The following is a 16,668-nucleotide window of genomic DNA, read 5'->3' as shown; positions in this document are numbered from 1 at the left end:
AAGAGAAGTTACACCATCACCTTTCTCCTGGGGATGTTAGGGTTGGGAGTAGTATGAAACAGATTAAGTATTGATAGATCAGGTGCTGGGATTGTTTTTGCCATTCAAAAAAATGTTGTCGGGGGTTAGATCTCCCGACTTCTATCCCGTCAAAGTGTCCCAGAACATGACACTGAATGGATGAGAGAGAGGTGAATTTATGGTACTATGAAAAGGGGCTGACCCAGTGTTTGGGTATTTTTTTGTTACGTTGGTATTTTTTTTTTTAAATTTAAAGAATACAATATTCTGTTTTTGTTTTTTTGGTGGGTTTTTTTTAGGATTGACACTAAAGATATTGTAAATACATATTTTTACGGTTTTAAAAACTCATTTGTTCCTATCTCTACCAAGCTTTAAAACGATGCTGCTTACGACTGCAGGGATTGTGCAATAGTGTCATGATGTTTTAACAACGGGGTGTGTGTAATTTGTGTTACGTGCAATGTTGGATCATGTGCAAATGCTGCTGTATTCATTTGTAGTTTTTATTTTGTTGTGACTGTGAGGGCATTTATGGGCACAGTATCTGAAGTCAAGATAAATTTCTCTCTCTGAGGGCGATAAAGTATATCGTATAGTATCTATTACACTACTACTACTTTACTTTTTTTCTTTTTTACTATTAAAACAACGGGTAAAATTATTTTATTGCTGAGCTTTACTTTTTGGTACTGGCACAATATCAGATTCCAATATAATTATCAACAACAGTGTGCATTGTTAAACTGCTAAATTTCAGGTTGACCTCTTGTTGCACAATACTATTTTTAAGACATGATGACAAAACGTCAGCACTACAGTTGAGATTTGATGCACAAGACACATTTAATATATGAAGAAAAACTGACAGATACACAGCAACCGCTGACTGTGCCTTAAATGCTGAAACTAGGCAGCTATAACCTGTTTGCATGGACAGCATTACCTTGCATTGTTCTAGTGCTCTTCATATGAAGGTCAACTTCACTTTAGATTCTTACCTTTGTGTCCTTTGTGATGTCTATGTCGTTATTATCGGTATGTGTTTGTATGTAAGCAGCATGTGTACAGTGGATGTATGGATCTAAAGGTGTGTGCCTCTGTGTGCACTCATTTGAATGATTAATCAATGAAGTCTGCACACACAGCATAGATCTGTGTGTTCTCCGTGTTTGTTGTTTCATGGCACATTTGTGTTTTGATGTATTTCTACAAAGGCGCAGATGCAGACTGCATGTGTACGTTTCTTCTTGTATGTGTGAGCATGTTTGTTTATGGAAATATAAGCCTGTACGTATGTGTGTGTGTGTGTGTGTGTGTGTGTGTGTGTGTGTGTGTGTGTGTGTGTGTGTGTGTGTGTGTGTGTGTGTGTGTGTGTGTGTGTGTGTCCACCCACTGCTGTCTCCACGTCCTCCTCCATCTGTCACCCTCTCTGCTGTGCTGACCCGTGCATCTGTCTCTGTCTCGTTACGCGCCCACTTCTCCTGATCGATTTTAGTATTTCTTTTAATCAATTACGCCACCTCTCCCCCATCTGCTGCCATATTAGTGTCTCCCTCATCAACCCCCAGTTAAAGTTAACGGCACAAGCCACCCATTGCAGGCTTTTATTACGATGATCTCCTGTCATAAAGATAACGGGGAAGTCCAGCTGAGCCAGCCAGACGAAGGGCCTTATGTCAGAGTGTTGGCTGTGCGTCTTTTAGCTGCTCGTTTTGTCTCTTTTGACACTGCAGATAAAATACGCTCTATTCATCTTACACTGTTCAGAAAGTAAACGATTCAATTACAGCCTTGTGTACTTTTGGCACGTAATTTGTGTCCTGGTTGTTTGCATTTTTGTCCATATTGTGATCAGATCTCATTTTGTTGTTTTTATAAATGATGGTGTTAAGGACGTGATTTTAGTCTCAGAGGTGCTGGTCGCAAAAACCTGCGAGAGGAGTGTCATGATTGTGTGAATGCTGTCGTAAATACATATATGAATACAGAAATCCTTGTATATTTAAAACAGAGCTTGGCAATATATCATATGGATCTTGTGATATGAGACTAGATATCGACTTAGATTTTGTATATTATATTATTGTAAGTGTTGTCTTTTCCTGGTTTTAAAGGCTGGAATTCAGTAAAGTGATGTCGTTTTCTGAACTTACAATTTTGTTCTGGCTGCTCTATTATTTGTCTGGGCTGCCACCTTTAATCGATAAGTTGTCATCTATTAAAATAATTGCCTACTAATTTGATAATTGATTAATCAGTTTGAATAGTTCTTTTTAAGAAAAAGTGGGGGAAAAAAAATCTCAGATTGCAGCTTTTTAATTGAGATGTTTTCTGGTTACTCTTCTCTGTGAGAGCAAACTGATTTTCTTTCAGTTTGGACAAAACAAGACATTTGAAGACGGCATTTTGGGCTTTGGGATTTGTTGATCGACATATACAGCCCTTTTTTTTTTTTTACCAAAAAGAAAAAATCCTTTAATGAAGAAAAATAATAAACAGATTAAAGGTGCATTATGTAACATCTGGACAAAATCTTAGTTTAAAATGTTTAAAAAATTAACTAACACTATCAGCGGGGTGTGAAGTGTATTTTACGTTACATATTATATCACAATGTAGGCTAAATAAAATAGAATATTACTGTTACAGTCTATTAAACATGCTCACTTTCATTTTCAATACGAGACACAGTGAAATAAATATTTTTTTGGGGATAAAGTGAATTAGAATTTTTGTATCACAATCACATTTTCACTTTACAGTGAGGTTTGCATACTGTAATGCTGTGTCTACCCACAGTCTTGAATTTTTACATTACAATTAATGCTTTAACTAATGGAGGTGAAATGTTTACTGTTTTGTTTTTTTTTTTTAAATTCATGTTTCTATTCATGAACGTTACATTTAAACTTGCAGCTGTGCCATTTCTTCCCGTCTTAATAACATGTTTACCTGCACTGCTTCCTTTATTACCAGCAGCAATTATATATCCACTTGTTATAACATTTTGCCATGTGATGATGACTTCGTCACCAAACATTTCAGCTTTTGGTGATGATGCTTCCACCTGCAGTGATGATATTTACCTGTGGGGAAGACATTTATACCCACTGTGATGACATTTCTGCACACTGCAGTGACATTTCTGTCTAATGGGACAGATATTGTTTTTTTACTAAAAGCAGAAACCACAGAACTGATTGCAAATTCACTCTGTCAGATATGATCACATGTCATATTTGCATCACTGCCTTGTTTTACTGTCTTCTGTAATTTTCTGTGAACTTATCTATTCAACATTTCACCTCTCAAACTATTTATCTATGGATTTTTTCTATCTGTGTGCATCTGGTGTGTGTGCACTACTGTACAGATGTGTCTGTGTTACTATGACAATGCATATACCATAGAAACAAAATTGAAGTAAATGCAAGTACACTTATTTTTGCGGAGAAGTAACTGTTATTATCATTGCAACATCATTGTAAAAAAAATGTAACAGCCTTCACTTAAGTGTTTCTTTTGAGGAGGCAGGGATATTAAGGGCCTAAAAGGTATTTTATAGTATCCTCCACATGTTCTGGCAACTGATCAATAACGCCATTATACACACAACCCTCAAAATGTTTGGGGCCACTGATGTAAGGTCATCACGTCTCTGACTTTTGCACTTATCACTTCTTCTATCACTTCTCGAAATCAAAGCATGTTGTACTGGAAGCATGATAAAGAGACAGTTCACCCCAAAATAAAAAATGCTTATTTTTTCTCTTACCTGTAGTGTTATTTAAAAATCAGTCAAGATTGTTTTGGTGTGATGTTGTAGATATCAGCCATAGAGATGTTCAAACTGCACCCTCTAATAGGATCACTGTGGCGAAGGAAGCGTGCATCTACCCATGTATGAGAGGCTCGTGCTCATAACAGCTTTAGACGCATTAATGGTGTCCTCCTCGGCTGAGCTGTAAAGTTAACTCACTCAGTGGTGCTAGGCGAGCTTGCAGTAAATGCACACCTCCTTCTGCGCAGTGAAATAGTTGGCGGGTAAAGATTGGTAGGAGGAAAGGAATTCCTACATGAAACTGCTCACAAGAAGGTCTGTGGATGATCTTGAGTAACCGGGTCATGATTTCTGGACTGAGACATTGCTAATGGATTTTTTAGATGTATTCTTCAGCGCTTTGAGCACTGCGATCCTAATGCCATCTAGTTCCATTATATTGGAGAGCAGACAGACATTTCTACGGCTGATATCTCCAACACTCTGCAACTCACACCAAAACAATCTAGACTAACAAATAGTACAGGTACTACAGGTAAGAGGGGAAATATGTGTTTTATTTTCTTTGGATGAGCTGTCCCTTTAAAGATCAACATACCCTCACCAGTTTGTACGGTATCTTACAAGTTATTGGTTAGGATAGGTTTAGGAAATATCATCATTGAGTATTGTCATGTTATGTAGCCCACTTAATGTAGCAATGTGACGTCACTTAAAATAACTCTTAACACTTTTGGTTTCACTGGGACATGAACACCAGTCTCCTGGGATGAAGTCCTGTGCTTGTTTGACCCATCTACCACCTCAACTGCCTTACACTCTTTTTATACAACCTCACCTAACTTAATTCTTTTCTCCCTCCTTATTGGGAGAGGAGAGTCTGCAGCGTATAGGTCACATGATCACAGCCTCATGGCTCGTGATTGCATGATACAATTATAGTGCTTTTTTGTGGGTAGAAGTACTAACATTGGATGTAAACAGCCTGTAAAGATACTGGCCATTTATTTTGTCTTTTTCTCACTCTCTTATTATTTACTGTCCCTCTTTTCTAATGTTTCTCTGTCTTTCTTCACTTTTTACGTCTGTCCCACTGTCTTTTCGTTGCAGTTTATTTTTGCTCTCTCACTGAATCTCTGTCTCTCTCCAACTCTGTCTCTATTAATCTCTTGAGATCTCATCCTCCCATTCTCTCTCTCTCTCTCTGTCTCTCTGTCTTTCTTTCTCTGTCTGTCATCCTCTCTCGTCATCTCCTGCAACCCCCTCCCCAGAACAGCATCGCCTTTCCCTCTTCTTCCATCCTTCTCTCTCTCTCTCTCTCTCTCTCTCTCTCTCTCGCTTGTTTCTCATCCGCTGGCAGTATATCCAGGGATTCTGCTCTTTAGTGTTCTTGACAGTTACTCTCCTCCAGGACAAAACAGAGAATAAGAACAGAGGAAAAAAAAACACTCCTGACGTACCTAAAAAAAATTTCCCGGCATGCATTGAAAGCACAAAACGGGAAAAGAGGAATGTCTCTAGGCTCTTGACACCATCCTCGCTCCTTCTTTTGCCCAATCCTTCCACACTTCAGCCCAACACACCCAGCTCTCCTTTCCACGACTTCCAAAAACTCTCAGATGTGGGCTTCAAACACGCCAGCAAGAGGCATAAACAGCCTACTGTGTGCTCAGGGGTTTGGGATGTGTATGTGTGTGAGTGAAGGCGGGGGTTTGGGGTGGAAAGGTTAGCTTGCGGCCACACAGTGGGGCCGGCGGGCTCATGGTCAGCTGCTGAGATTAACCCATTCAATTTCTTTCATCTCCCTAACCGAGGAGTCCATATGCTCTCCTTTTTGTATCTTAATGCACAGCGGTGGAGGATGCTATCCCAGTCATGCATGCAGCCTAGTGATGGATTTTAAATTCAGTCAAATCAAGGTTAGCGTTGTCACATTTAATCCAGCCTGTGATATGCACACTTAAAACTGGATGTGAAGTGAAGAGGTTGCACCGACAGCCGGCGTAGATACTGTAAAGCGTGGGGGCAATTAATAATGTATCCTCTCAATGCTTAAAATACACAGGAAGATAAATAATTTCACAGATTAGCTCTTGTCTTGGGAGTGAGGAGAATGGAGCATTTAGCATAGCCGAGGAGCCCACAGGCACACTGACACACAGAGAGACACCGGAGAGGGAAACAGAGATGGAGGGAGGGGGGAAATGAGCAGAAACATGTTTAAATGTGGCCAGAAGGAGGCGCTGTGATCTGCTGAGGAGGAGGAAATCTCTGCTTTTCATTGGACTGCTGCACACACTGCAGAGGGAGCCAGCCTTTCATTTGAAACAGACCTACTGTTTATTAAAGGCCTTTATGTCTAACTTGTGAGATGTTTCCCTGTTTTAGGATTTCCTTCCATTTTATTTTGCTCTCGATGCTGTTTCCTGTGAATCTAAACTCAGCACCTCCTCCATGTTTACTTTTGCCTCGATAAATTAAGGATAACCTACATATGCAAAGCATTACTTGCATCAGTATTAAGGTCATACTCTGCAATGTGTTGCTCTTACTTTTTTCTCTTGAACTGAAATATTTTTGTTACTTGCTTACTATATCTAGTTCTTACTTTTACTGCACAGGGGTTGCATACACCCTGTTTAAACCTGGTATTAACGTGCATTTTGGGTGATCTGTCCATAAATGGACAACACTAAATACAGGCCACCAAGACTCGGTGTGATCACCAAACCACTTGCCGAGGTGGTCTGGGACGCATTCAAACACTAATCTTTTCTAGTGTATTTTATGTAGATGATACAGTTCTTTCTGTTTGTGCGCCATCTGTGGAGGGAGCTGTATCAAACCTTCTATGTGTATTTGACTGTGCAGAAATCCTTTAAAAGTCCTTGATTTTAATGATTCTAAAACTAAAGTCATGTAATTTACAAGGTCAAGGAACTGTGATCAAGATGCCCTCTCCATTCATTCCTTGAATGGGGCCACAAACTGAACGCGTTACAGATTCCAAATATATTGGCATCTGCATGATGACATGTTTTTATTTAAAACACATGCCTCTGGGCTCGGAAAAAAGGTGGGCAAAGGCATTTTTTCATGCTATTATGAGCATATAACATGATGTAAGGGGAGACAGAAACTTCAGCTTTTTACGTCAAAAATAATGAATATTCTCGCCATAATGGTTTTATTTCAGATTTATATATACAGGATTATCCAAGCAACAATCTCACGCAGCCTGCGACACTCTTTCCACATACTGTGAGTTGCAGGCCAGTGTGAGTTTCAGTGCAAATCCATTCAAATTAAAACATATCACATAGTTTCTCTCTAGTACCAATTGTTTTCAGCTATCTCTGATGCGCTGATGAAGTCGTGGTATCTGAAAACATTTGATGAATAAAGCATAGTGTACTTGAGAGGGGATGTGAGGCTTCTAAAGTGAAACAACTGCCAGAAGTGTTGAGTTTAAAAATGGCAATGTAAAAGAGATTTGAATTAATTAGTAAGAGAAAACAATATTTTTGTCAAAAACAGACACTCAGAAAGGAAGAGCGATGAATATAACATGAATCTGTTGTGAATCTGATGGAATAAGCGCTGTGGAAATACACATTGTGTTAAATTTAAGGTGTGACATGTAATGTAACACTTTTTTTTTTTTTTACTGTTCTATAGTCAAGTCAAATACACTTTATTTATATAGTAAATTTCATACAATGTAGGCTCATTGTGATTCACACTCAACAAATATGCACAAAATAAAATAAATTAAATACATATTGACATACAAATACACAGAAGTCGAGAAAAGAAAAAAGTAGTAGGAATATTAATAAAGGAATACAGATTGTTTAGTCTGCACCCACCCGCCCATACATACAGAGAGAGAGAGAGAGAGAGACATGGATGGGGACTGACAGAGAGATGAACAACAAGGGTTTCATATGTTTACTCAGAGCTGATGTTACTCCTAATGCTGTGACCCCCCAACAACCCACAAAACATAATGATTTTTCAAAGCAGTCTGTGCTGGATCATAAAGTCTGATGAGTCACAGGTTTCAGTGTTACACAACAATAACAACAAACCTTATTTATATAGCACCTTTTATACAAGAAATACAGCACAAAGTGCTTTACAATAACGACATTACAAGCTTCACGTGGAAACACACAGAATGAACATAAAACAGACCAGCAAGGCAACATTGCAACATTTTAATAGCACTGCAGCAGTGTGAAGTGTCAAAAGAAGAGTTTTAGAAGGTCAGAGCTAGTTAAAGGCTAGAGTAAACAGATGCATTTTAAGCTTTCTTTTTAAAAACTTAACCATTTCATCCATATCTCTGTCCCCATCCAGGAATGCTTCCAGTTCATCCTGCCAGCGCTGCCGCACGCCATCGACCTCCTGCGGGACGCAGTGGTGAAGGTAAAGGAGGCGGCGGACGAGCTGGAGGACCTGCCTTCGCCACCGCCGCCCCTCTCGCCGCCACCCAATAGTTCGCCCCACCGCCAGACAGAGGACAAGGGCGTGCAGTGCGAGGAGGAGGATGAGGAGAAGAAGGACAGCGGAGTGGCGTCAACTGAGGACAGCTCCTCCTCCCATATCACAGCTGCATCCATCGCCGCCAAGGTACCGGGACGGAAGAGAGGAGAGGGGAGGGTTTGCTGTGGCAGTTTGTGTCTGACGCCGTCCATTTCAAACAGTCATCTATACACGTTCACATGTCGTTCATGCAAGCATGTGTCAAAGGTGCTGTAGCATTTTTACATCAGTACAGTCATTACCATTTTATTTAAAGTCAAGAGTGCAATTAACATAAACGAAGAAGACTTACAGCACGTACAGTGCCGAATTTACATTTTAACTTACAAGCAAGAAGTCAGTTTCTTCATTTAAGAAGCTTCGTACAATATTCGGGCTATGTCACATCCATCGATGTCAAAACTCAAGAACAAAATATTATCAGTGTGCGTCATCCATCGACGCCGCTGTAGTGGTAAGAGAAAAATGAGAACACATTTGAATCAAGCCCTTGCTATAGTGGCATTTATGTGTGTTGGGAATGTGGACGTGGTCATGGCTGGGGAAAAGAGGCTTACTTAGTGCGCCAGTTTTGCAACGAGAGCTCCAAGTATATATTTATTAGTTTCTATTAGCATTTAGCGGCGTCGTGCTGATCAGTGCGTCATTTCATGCGTCATTTCTGTTGGTTGGTCAGTCGCAGGACATAATAGCAGTCATACAGAGAAGTGCTCATCCCAAATTTCTGACACTCTCATAATTTATACCAGGCTGTCTTTAATCGCAAAACTGTGACAATAGCCATCCTTAACCATCTCTCACTGTGCGACTGAGGGACACCATTTTAGAGCCACGACCAAAGATTTCACCACATTTATTTCACTATGATTATCTTTCGTCTGGGACAGCCAAAAATCACACAGTGTTTACTGGCTTTTATACAAGCAGCAGAGTCTTTTTAAAAAGAGTGAGATATTCTGATACAGAATGGGGCAATCTGAAGGATACATTGTCTGCATTTTAAACTTGTCTTGACCAGTGAGATTGGTATAAAATAGTTCAGATATTCATAGAATATGTTTCAAGGGAAATGCAACATCCTCAACACCAAGGGTTTAATATGTAATATATGATTTATCTTTGATTTTCACAAGTAATCACGCAGGTTTAAATACAAAGTGCTGAGACAAATTGTTGTTTTGATTTATTGCAGATTGGGTGTTTGATACCGTTGACATTTGATCAAATATACATGTGTGAATTACAGCGTGTACTGCTCTCAGATATGCCATCAGACTTTGAAGAGGTTCAAAGTTGTAGCATTTGAGCGTAATAACTGCTGATCCAGGCTGCTAAAAAGCCTGTCAAAATGTTATTGTACCAAAGGTACACATTACTCTGAGCATGACACATTGATGTTTTAAAAATGCTACGGGTAGCACCTTGAAGTGATAGACTCGCTGTTTTTCAACCCATATCTCTATAAAATGTCTCTGCTGGGCTTAAATGTGGTCCAACTGGGCAATTATTTACTTGTTTAAATCTACCATGAATCACATTTTCTCAAAAACAGGAAGTGAACAGTCAATCATTTCTATTTTGCTGATGCAGTTAAGAGGCTTGATTTTGGATTTGCTCAATAGCCAGCATCCTGCACCCCTGTACCAAATAAATCCTGAGTCACAGAGATCAAAATCTTATCAGTTTCTTAAGCAGACAGTTCACTCCCAGATCAAAAATACATATTTTTCCCTTTACCTGTAGTACTATTCTATCAATCTAGATATTTTTTGGTACGAGTTGGTGAGCGGTGGAGATATCTGCTTATAGAGTGCTCCATTGAATGAGTCATTAAACCCGGAATGAGCATTGTAGCATTCAGGGTACAGTGTCAGTGGGTTTTTGATTTAACGCCTGAAATAAGATTTGTGATTCATAAGCTTACGGGACTTTAACACTTTGTTCTAGGACAGAAAATGTGCTGCTAACATCAAACTCATACATTTTGAAGTTGCTAAATGAGACTGAACATTGTTAAGTCAAACATGGCTTTGCAGCCTTGTTTTGGTGGTGACCTTAAGTCATGTGACCCTGATATAGTTTTTTTTTATAGCCTAACATTAGCTTTAACTTCTGACCATTGCATTTACGCATCAGAAATCTTAAAAGTGAGTTCATTTGTGAAAATGATCTTGCTGAACTAGACGGAAGCAGTCTATTGCCTATCAAGTGGCCTATTACAAAAAAGCGCATAAAGTCCAAAAGACTTGCCGAAGATTTTGTGGAATTAATGGTGATTTTCAAAATGGAACAACGTGTTAATGCACATACATAGTCACAGATATTGTGAATTTGTGCTAGTGTTTTTTTAATCTCTCTCCAGTCGGTGCTTTTCCCAGTGACAATGACCTTCTTAATGGTACATACGTGGTCAAGTATTTCAGTATTTTCCATCTTTATATGTTGACCAGGAGGACTCGAATCCTCATTAAATATTTGCTGAGAACACAGTGGATTAGGGTTTCCTGAGAGCTTAGGATACATCTGTTGTATTCTCCAAATTTCTAGCCAAAAAAAGATGTATTTGGAGAAGTGTTTGACACGTTGGACGTATGTATTTGGTCCAGATGTGTGTACTTTTGTGCTTTTTTAAAAATTTGTAGTCATATCTCTTCAGAGCAAGCTTTCTTTTAAGTTTTATTGACTTCATTTCTCAACGGAATCCAAATATAAAGAATGCTTTGTCATTTATTTTATTGTACGAAGACACATCTGACCAGCTGTGAGCTTCCTGTTATTAAAAAGTGAGCTCCATCATGGCTATAGAGTCTTGAGTTGAAAAACAGTGAATCTCTTCCTTAACATAAATCGGTCACGTATCTCTGTGTATCATATCATGACTGTTTGTCTGTTTGTCACATCTTGTGTGTGTGTGTGTGTGTGTGTGTGTGTGTGTGTGTGTGTGTGTGCACATGTGCATGTGTGTGTATCGTGTGTGCAGTCACATGAACATCGAGTATCTCTCCATACCCATCATCCTATCCTGCCCTGTCTGCAGCCTGGACCTTGCTCTGTTGTCAGGGTAACATCCCACTTCATTGTCCAGTCACAGAAGGATGTTGGTAAGACTCCGCCCCCGATATCTCATTATTTGTCATCATCATGTCTCATTTTTGAGGTTTTTCATCTGCATTGACTCTGTGAGTAGGTATGGCTGTTTAACATGTAACTACACATGAAAGATGTTAAATTATTAATCCTCTCAGCTGGTTTTCATGTCTGTATATAGCTCTGTATCGTCTGGACATCGTATATAGTATATATTTATACATGTGCGTCTTCCTTGATCTTGAATATCAGTATGTGTATGTGTGCTGTATATGGTGTGTGTTGTTTACATGCACGTGTATCTGTGTACGTTTGTGTGTGTGTGTGTGTGTTGTGTGTCTGTGATCTCAGATCCCAGACTCCATTATCTCGCGGGGTGTGCAGGTGTTGCCCAGGGATACAGCCTCTCTCAGCACCACGCCCTCGGAGTCGCCCCGCGCCCAGGCCACGTCCCGCCTCTCGACCGCTTCCTGTCCCACACCCAAAGTGAGTATAGTAAACACACTCGCACTCAAACATGCAGTTAGATCAACACAAATATATCATGGTTCTACTTACATCCCTGTGAGGAGTTTACGTTGACAATATTTATTTCCTAATTCCAAACCCCTGATAAACTCCATCCCCAACACATTTCCCCAACATTTTATAACCCTGAATCAGTGATACTCAGTCTGGCTGCAAATCTCATGGGCTGTGAGAACAATGAATTTGAAGCTTAGTTTTTTCTGCCTTATAAAGCCACTAGTGTGTATTGTGTTGTGCTGTAATGTGCAGATTTAATCCTCAAAAACCCAAATCTGATCTTAATTGTAACCTTAAAACCAAATGCTACATCAAAACCTTCCCTTTGAAAGTGCCAAAAAGTGCTTTATTTTAAAACTTAAATGTGCTTTCACCAGGACAAGAGTGCAAGAATATATATATATATATATATATATATATATACTCCTCCGACAACATACGCGCTGTATATGCTAATGCTAACACACACACACACACACACACACACAAAACCTGCCCTACTGTTTGTGCTACTGATCAACTGCATTTACCTCCACAGACCAAGGTTATTGTAGCAGTACAGTTGCTATTTTCATAAATGGTCTCTTGTCTATCACTGTTTTACTCAAAAGATTTCTGATTGTGATTCATGTTTTCATTTCAGTTATTTAGTCCCTCCAGGATTTTGCAGACTTCTTTGGGGATTGTTGCGGCTTAAAATACCAGATTTTACAGAGCGCAGGAAGTACCAGAGATTGGTGAATTCTTTTACTCGTTTTTGTTTAATTTTTGTCTCAAATTAAATAGGCTAATCAAACACTTTTATTCCAGCTGCCTTATAAGGTACTTGTCTTTGGTTGTTATGGATAGAGACTCTGTAGTTAAGTATTCATTTTAGTTTGGCTATGAGTTATAAAGATATTTTGGCAACACTTGCTTTGCCAGGAATTATAATTAGTAAAAGGCATATATCAAGGATATTGAGAGTTTGTGGATTATATCGTCGGCAATATGTTGACCTGGCGGATATCATCAACTTTAACCACGGTGAACTTAGTTTCAGTTGGATATTCAACAAACATTCACTCTAGACCCAGTGGCATCTTTCTTACTCTGTTTCACGTCGTGTTGACATTAGGAGGACGGCGTAGCCTTGTGTTTAACCACTGGAGGCTGACTTAGGGACTTTCAGTAAATTACTGTTTACTTTACGCAATATTTTTAGATTTTTTATCAGTATTTTTTGTGTCATGTGACCCAGTGACTCCAAACCAATGGTGAATTGTTGTATTACACTGGCAAAATGAGTCACTTTGACAAAGAAAATGAGACAGTTGTTTGCCGATCTATGTCGTTCGTCTTCCACCACAGCATTGCACATGGTGCAAAACAGTTTACTGCAGCTTTTGAGTAGGACATCAGCGAATTGCAGGTCTTAAGCATTCATTTTTTTTTTTTTGTGAGTTGTTTCATGTCAGGCATGTCTGCATCTTCATAACCAGGAACAGGGAAATTAGTTCAGGATGATATTTGGGGACTACTATGATTCGGAAAAGCCACAGGGAAACAACGATTGTTTAAATATCTGAAAAAGTTGCAGAAATTGAACATAATTGCAAGATTGCACAAAATTCATGGGGATTAGTTGAATTTGTGTTAATTGTTGCAATTGCAACATCCTGGAGGGAGTGGTTATTTTGAGGGAAGAACATTTTTTTTGTTTTCTTTTTTTTTCTCTCAACCTTAGTTTTTGTTGCATTTTCCGTAGTTGAAATGTATTTCTTTTGTTTATTTATGTCTTACTTTGAGTTCAGGTTATCTAAATGAATAGAATCAGTGCATTCCTGCAGTACACACCAAAACATCACACACACACGTAACAGTCTTGACTGGTGTTCTCTTTCACTGTCCCAACTTTGCAAAATGTACGTTTTATTTCCATTTCAATGTGTTTTACATGTAAAACCGCTCTTGTGTGTGTGTGTGTGTGTGTGTGTGTGTGTGTGTGTGTTTATGGAGACAGCAGGTTGTGATTCTTATGCTTATATGCCAACAGAATTATTCCCCAAGTTTAATTTGACACTTTCAATTATTTCGTTAATCTATATACCCTCAATCTCCTTTGTCTGTCCCCACTTTAATTGGATACTTTAACATTTTGTCCACTTGTGCCCCTCTTTTTCCTCTAAAATGTTCCTTGTTGTCACTCTTAGTGCTCATTTTGTAGCCCATATGCACCACACGTTGACGGCTCTCAGGTTAGTTTGGGGCTGATGGTGCCAGTTGGTTGTAATGAGGAGTGCTAACTTGTTTTATGTTCAAGTGACACAATTATTGATGCCAAAAGCAGCAAAATTATAACATGAAATGTCCAGGTATCCTTTTATGTTTTCACTGATTTCTCCTGCAGGTTTTTAAAATGCAGAATGGCGTCAGCTCTGTCTCTCACACTCTCTCCTGTTTCTCTCTCTCTTTCACCTCATCTGTCAGTGTCACGTCTCCATGTGTCTCCCGGACAGCAGGCAGGTGCTGTGGGAAAAGATGAGGGGGTTGCCATGGGAACAGAGGGATGGAATGTTCGTGGAGCAGGGAGGGCGGGTGCATAGGCGGGTCATGAGACAGAGGAAGCAGCCAGAGGAGATCTCTCTCTTTGTGTCTCTCTCTCTGCTCAGTGTTAGTAGAGCGATGAGAGGTCAGTGCTAGAGAGCCATCTTAACCCCGGCAATAATTTTTTTCAAAAGTCTGTTGGAAATGTAGATATTTGAATGTGCATTTCAGCCATATGTGAAACGAATCACTCAAGTTGTGGAGAACTGAGCAGCACACATTAAGATAGCACAGAGAGTAGGGAAAGTGTTGAATTTGCGGGTTCGAGCCACAGCTTATGTGAGGCAGGACACTGCTGAGGTGTTGAGATACCTACACATTACAACAACATATCTTATTGGCAATAGTGTGTTCTAGTTTGGAGCTAAGTCTCGATTCTTGGACTCCTCAGTCTGCAGGTTTTTGTGATTCTGTACTGTCTTTGCTATTGCCGGTGTCCTATGCATTGCACAAAATGAATACGGCAGTAATAGCTTGAAATGACAAGAGACAGTATTGTTTCCTCTCTAGCTCTTTTAAAAAGTGTTACTGGTTCCCATCTTGGTCTTGGGATTTGATTTGGATCGATTTTTCAGTGTTTTGAATTTCTGGCTCAGGCATGCACATTGGCAGAATTGTTACATGTTTGTTTGAACCACTGCTTCCTGTAACGAGACCGATAACACAGAGCCATACAGCTTTGCTACTTTGGCTATACAGCACGCTGCTTAGATTGTATACTCTGATGGTGCACTGTAAGTTCTTTCAGTTACATCTTTGAGCATTTTTTCAGTGATGTTTCACTGAGATGACTGCTGTCTATAGCCAGCAGTCATGTCATTGGTCATTGGTCTCATAACATAATCTGAAAATGACCTGTGGAAAAAAAACAACAACACATTCTCACTCCAAGCTCGACAAATACAGATGTTTTGGCCATGTCAAACTATGATGCTCCAGGTAATCCTCTATTGAAAGTTTTAGAAACTCAAGGACAGCGTGTCAATTTATGCCTGTTACATACATTGTGTGTTTTTAAAATCAACTTTCGTTTTCACATGACATGGACAGTTTCTGCTTGTTAAATGCAAACACGTTCTATTGAAAATAAACTCATAACACTGATTAAAAAAACAATTTCTCTTTTAGATTCAGGGTACAAAAGCTATGTTAAATCTAGCTTATAGGCCAAGTGTTTCCCCTTTCTTACTGGGGTCTAGGCTGTACAACTATTTGTGGTAAGAGAGAGACAAACTGACAGAGACAGAGAGGTGCTGTCTCACTGTCTCAGGATAGACTAGCCTAAAACTATCAAGTAAAGTAGCAATGTGCTGTTGATTCACCTCACACATTAACCTTTACCTCGGGGGGCCTGGTAGCTCAGTTGGTAGAGCAGGCGCCTCATGTACTAGACTAGAGGCTGTGTCCTCGCTGCAGCGACCGCGGGTCAAGTCCGGCCTCAGCCCTTTGCTGCATTTCATCCTCTCTCTCTCTCCCCCTTTAACGCTACATCTCTCCTATCTAATAAAGGCAAAAAAAAACAAAGGTAAAAAAAAAAAAAAAACCCTTCACCTCAAACAAGCGGTAGGCAGGGTCGTCATGCTCCAAAATAGTTTGCCAGGTACCACAAAACTAAGTGTAATGTGTCAAGGAGATTAAACTTTTATCCATCTAATCCAGCAACCCATATCCCACACACAGAAACACTTAAAAAACACCAGTTGAAGTTGTATAAAAAATCTGGAGATTCGTGAAGAAATTACACATTGGTGGCTTAACAAGAGAAAGGGTTAAACATCTGGAAAATAGGTACAAATTGGGAGTGTTGGCAGGTATGCACTGCACCACCACTCTGCGTGCCACTTCGCAGTGATCACAGCTTGTACGACTGATCATGATTAGAGAGCCTCAGACTTAGCTAAAGAGTTTTTGACCTCAGCTTAGCCACAGAGTGTAGAGCTGTAAATAATTGGACAGTTGGGAGCTTTAATGCTGCTGCTGTTGTCCCAGTGCAGCGACTGACTCTACTGATGCAGTGAGGTAGTCGTCTCCCATCAGCCCCCCTTCCCTTGACCCAACATCCAAACACACACTCACACCTGTCTCTCTACTGAAGCCTCTCTTTGTCAATGACCCAG

At 39.7% G+C, this 16,668-nt stretch overlaps 1 protein-coding gene across 1 annotated transcript in view; it reads left to right on the top strand.

Moving 5' to 3' along the window:
• The window catches only part of gphnb (gephyrin b), an 88,765-nt gene that overhangs the window by 19,510 nt on the left and 52,587 nt on the right, over positions 1-16,668 (top strand). The window contains exons 7-8 of the mRNA XM_042503936.1: positions 8,168-8,440; positions 11,792-11,926. Of these exons, the coding sequence (XP_042359870.1) occupies positions 8,168-8,440; positions 11,792-11,926 (408 nt within the window). The remainder of the gene's footprint in view (positions 1-8,167; positions 8,441-11,791; positions 11,927-16,668) is intronic.

The sequence above is a fragment of the Plectropomus leopardus genome, chromosome 16, assembly GCF_008729295.1.
Source record: "Plectropomus leopardus isolate mb chromosome 16, YSFRI_Pleo_2.0, whole genome shotgun sequence".
Taxonomy (NCBI): Eukaryota; Metazoa; Chordata; class Actinopteri; order Perciformes; family Serranidae; genus Plectropomus; species Plectropomus leopardus.
Note: the sequence above shows the minus strand (reverse complement) of the source record. Positions and strands in the feature narration are given on the sequence as shown.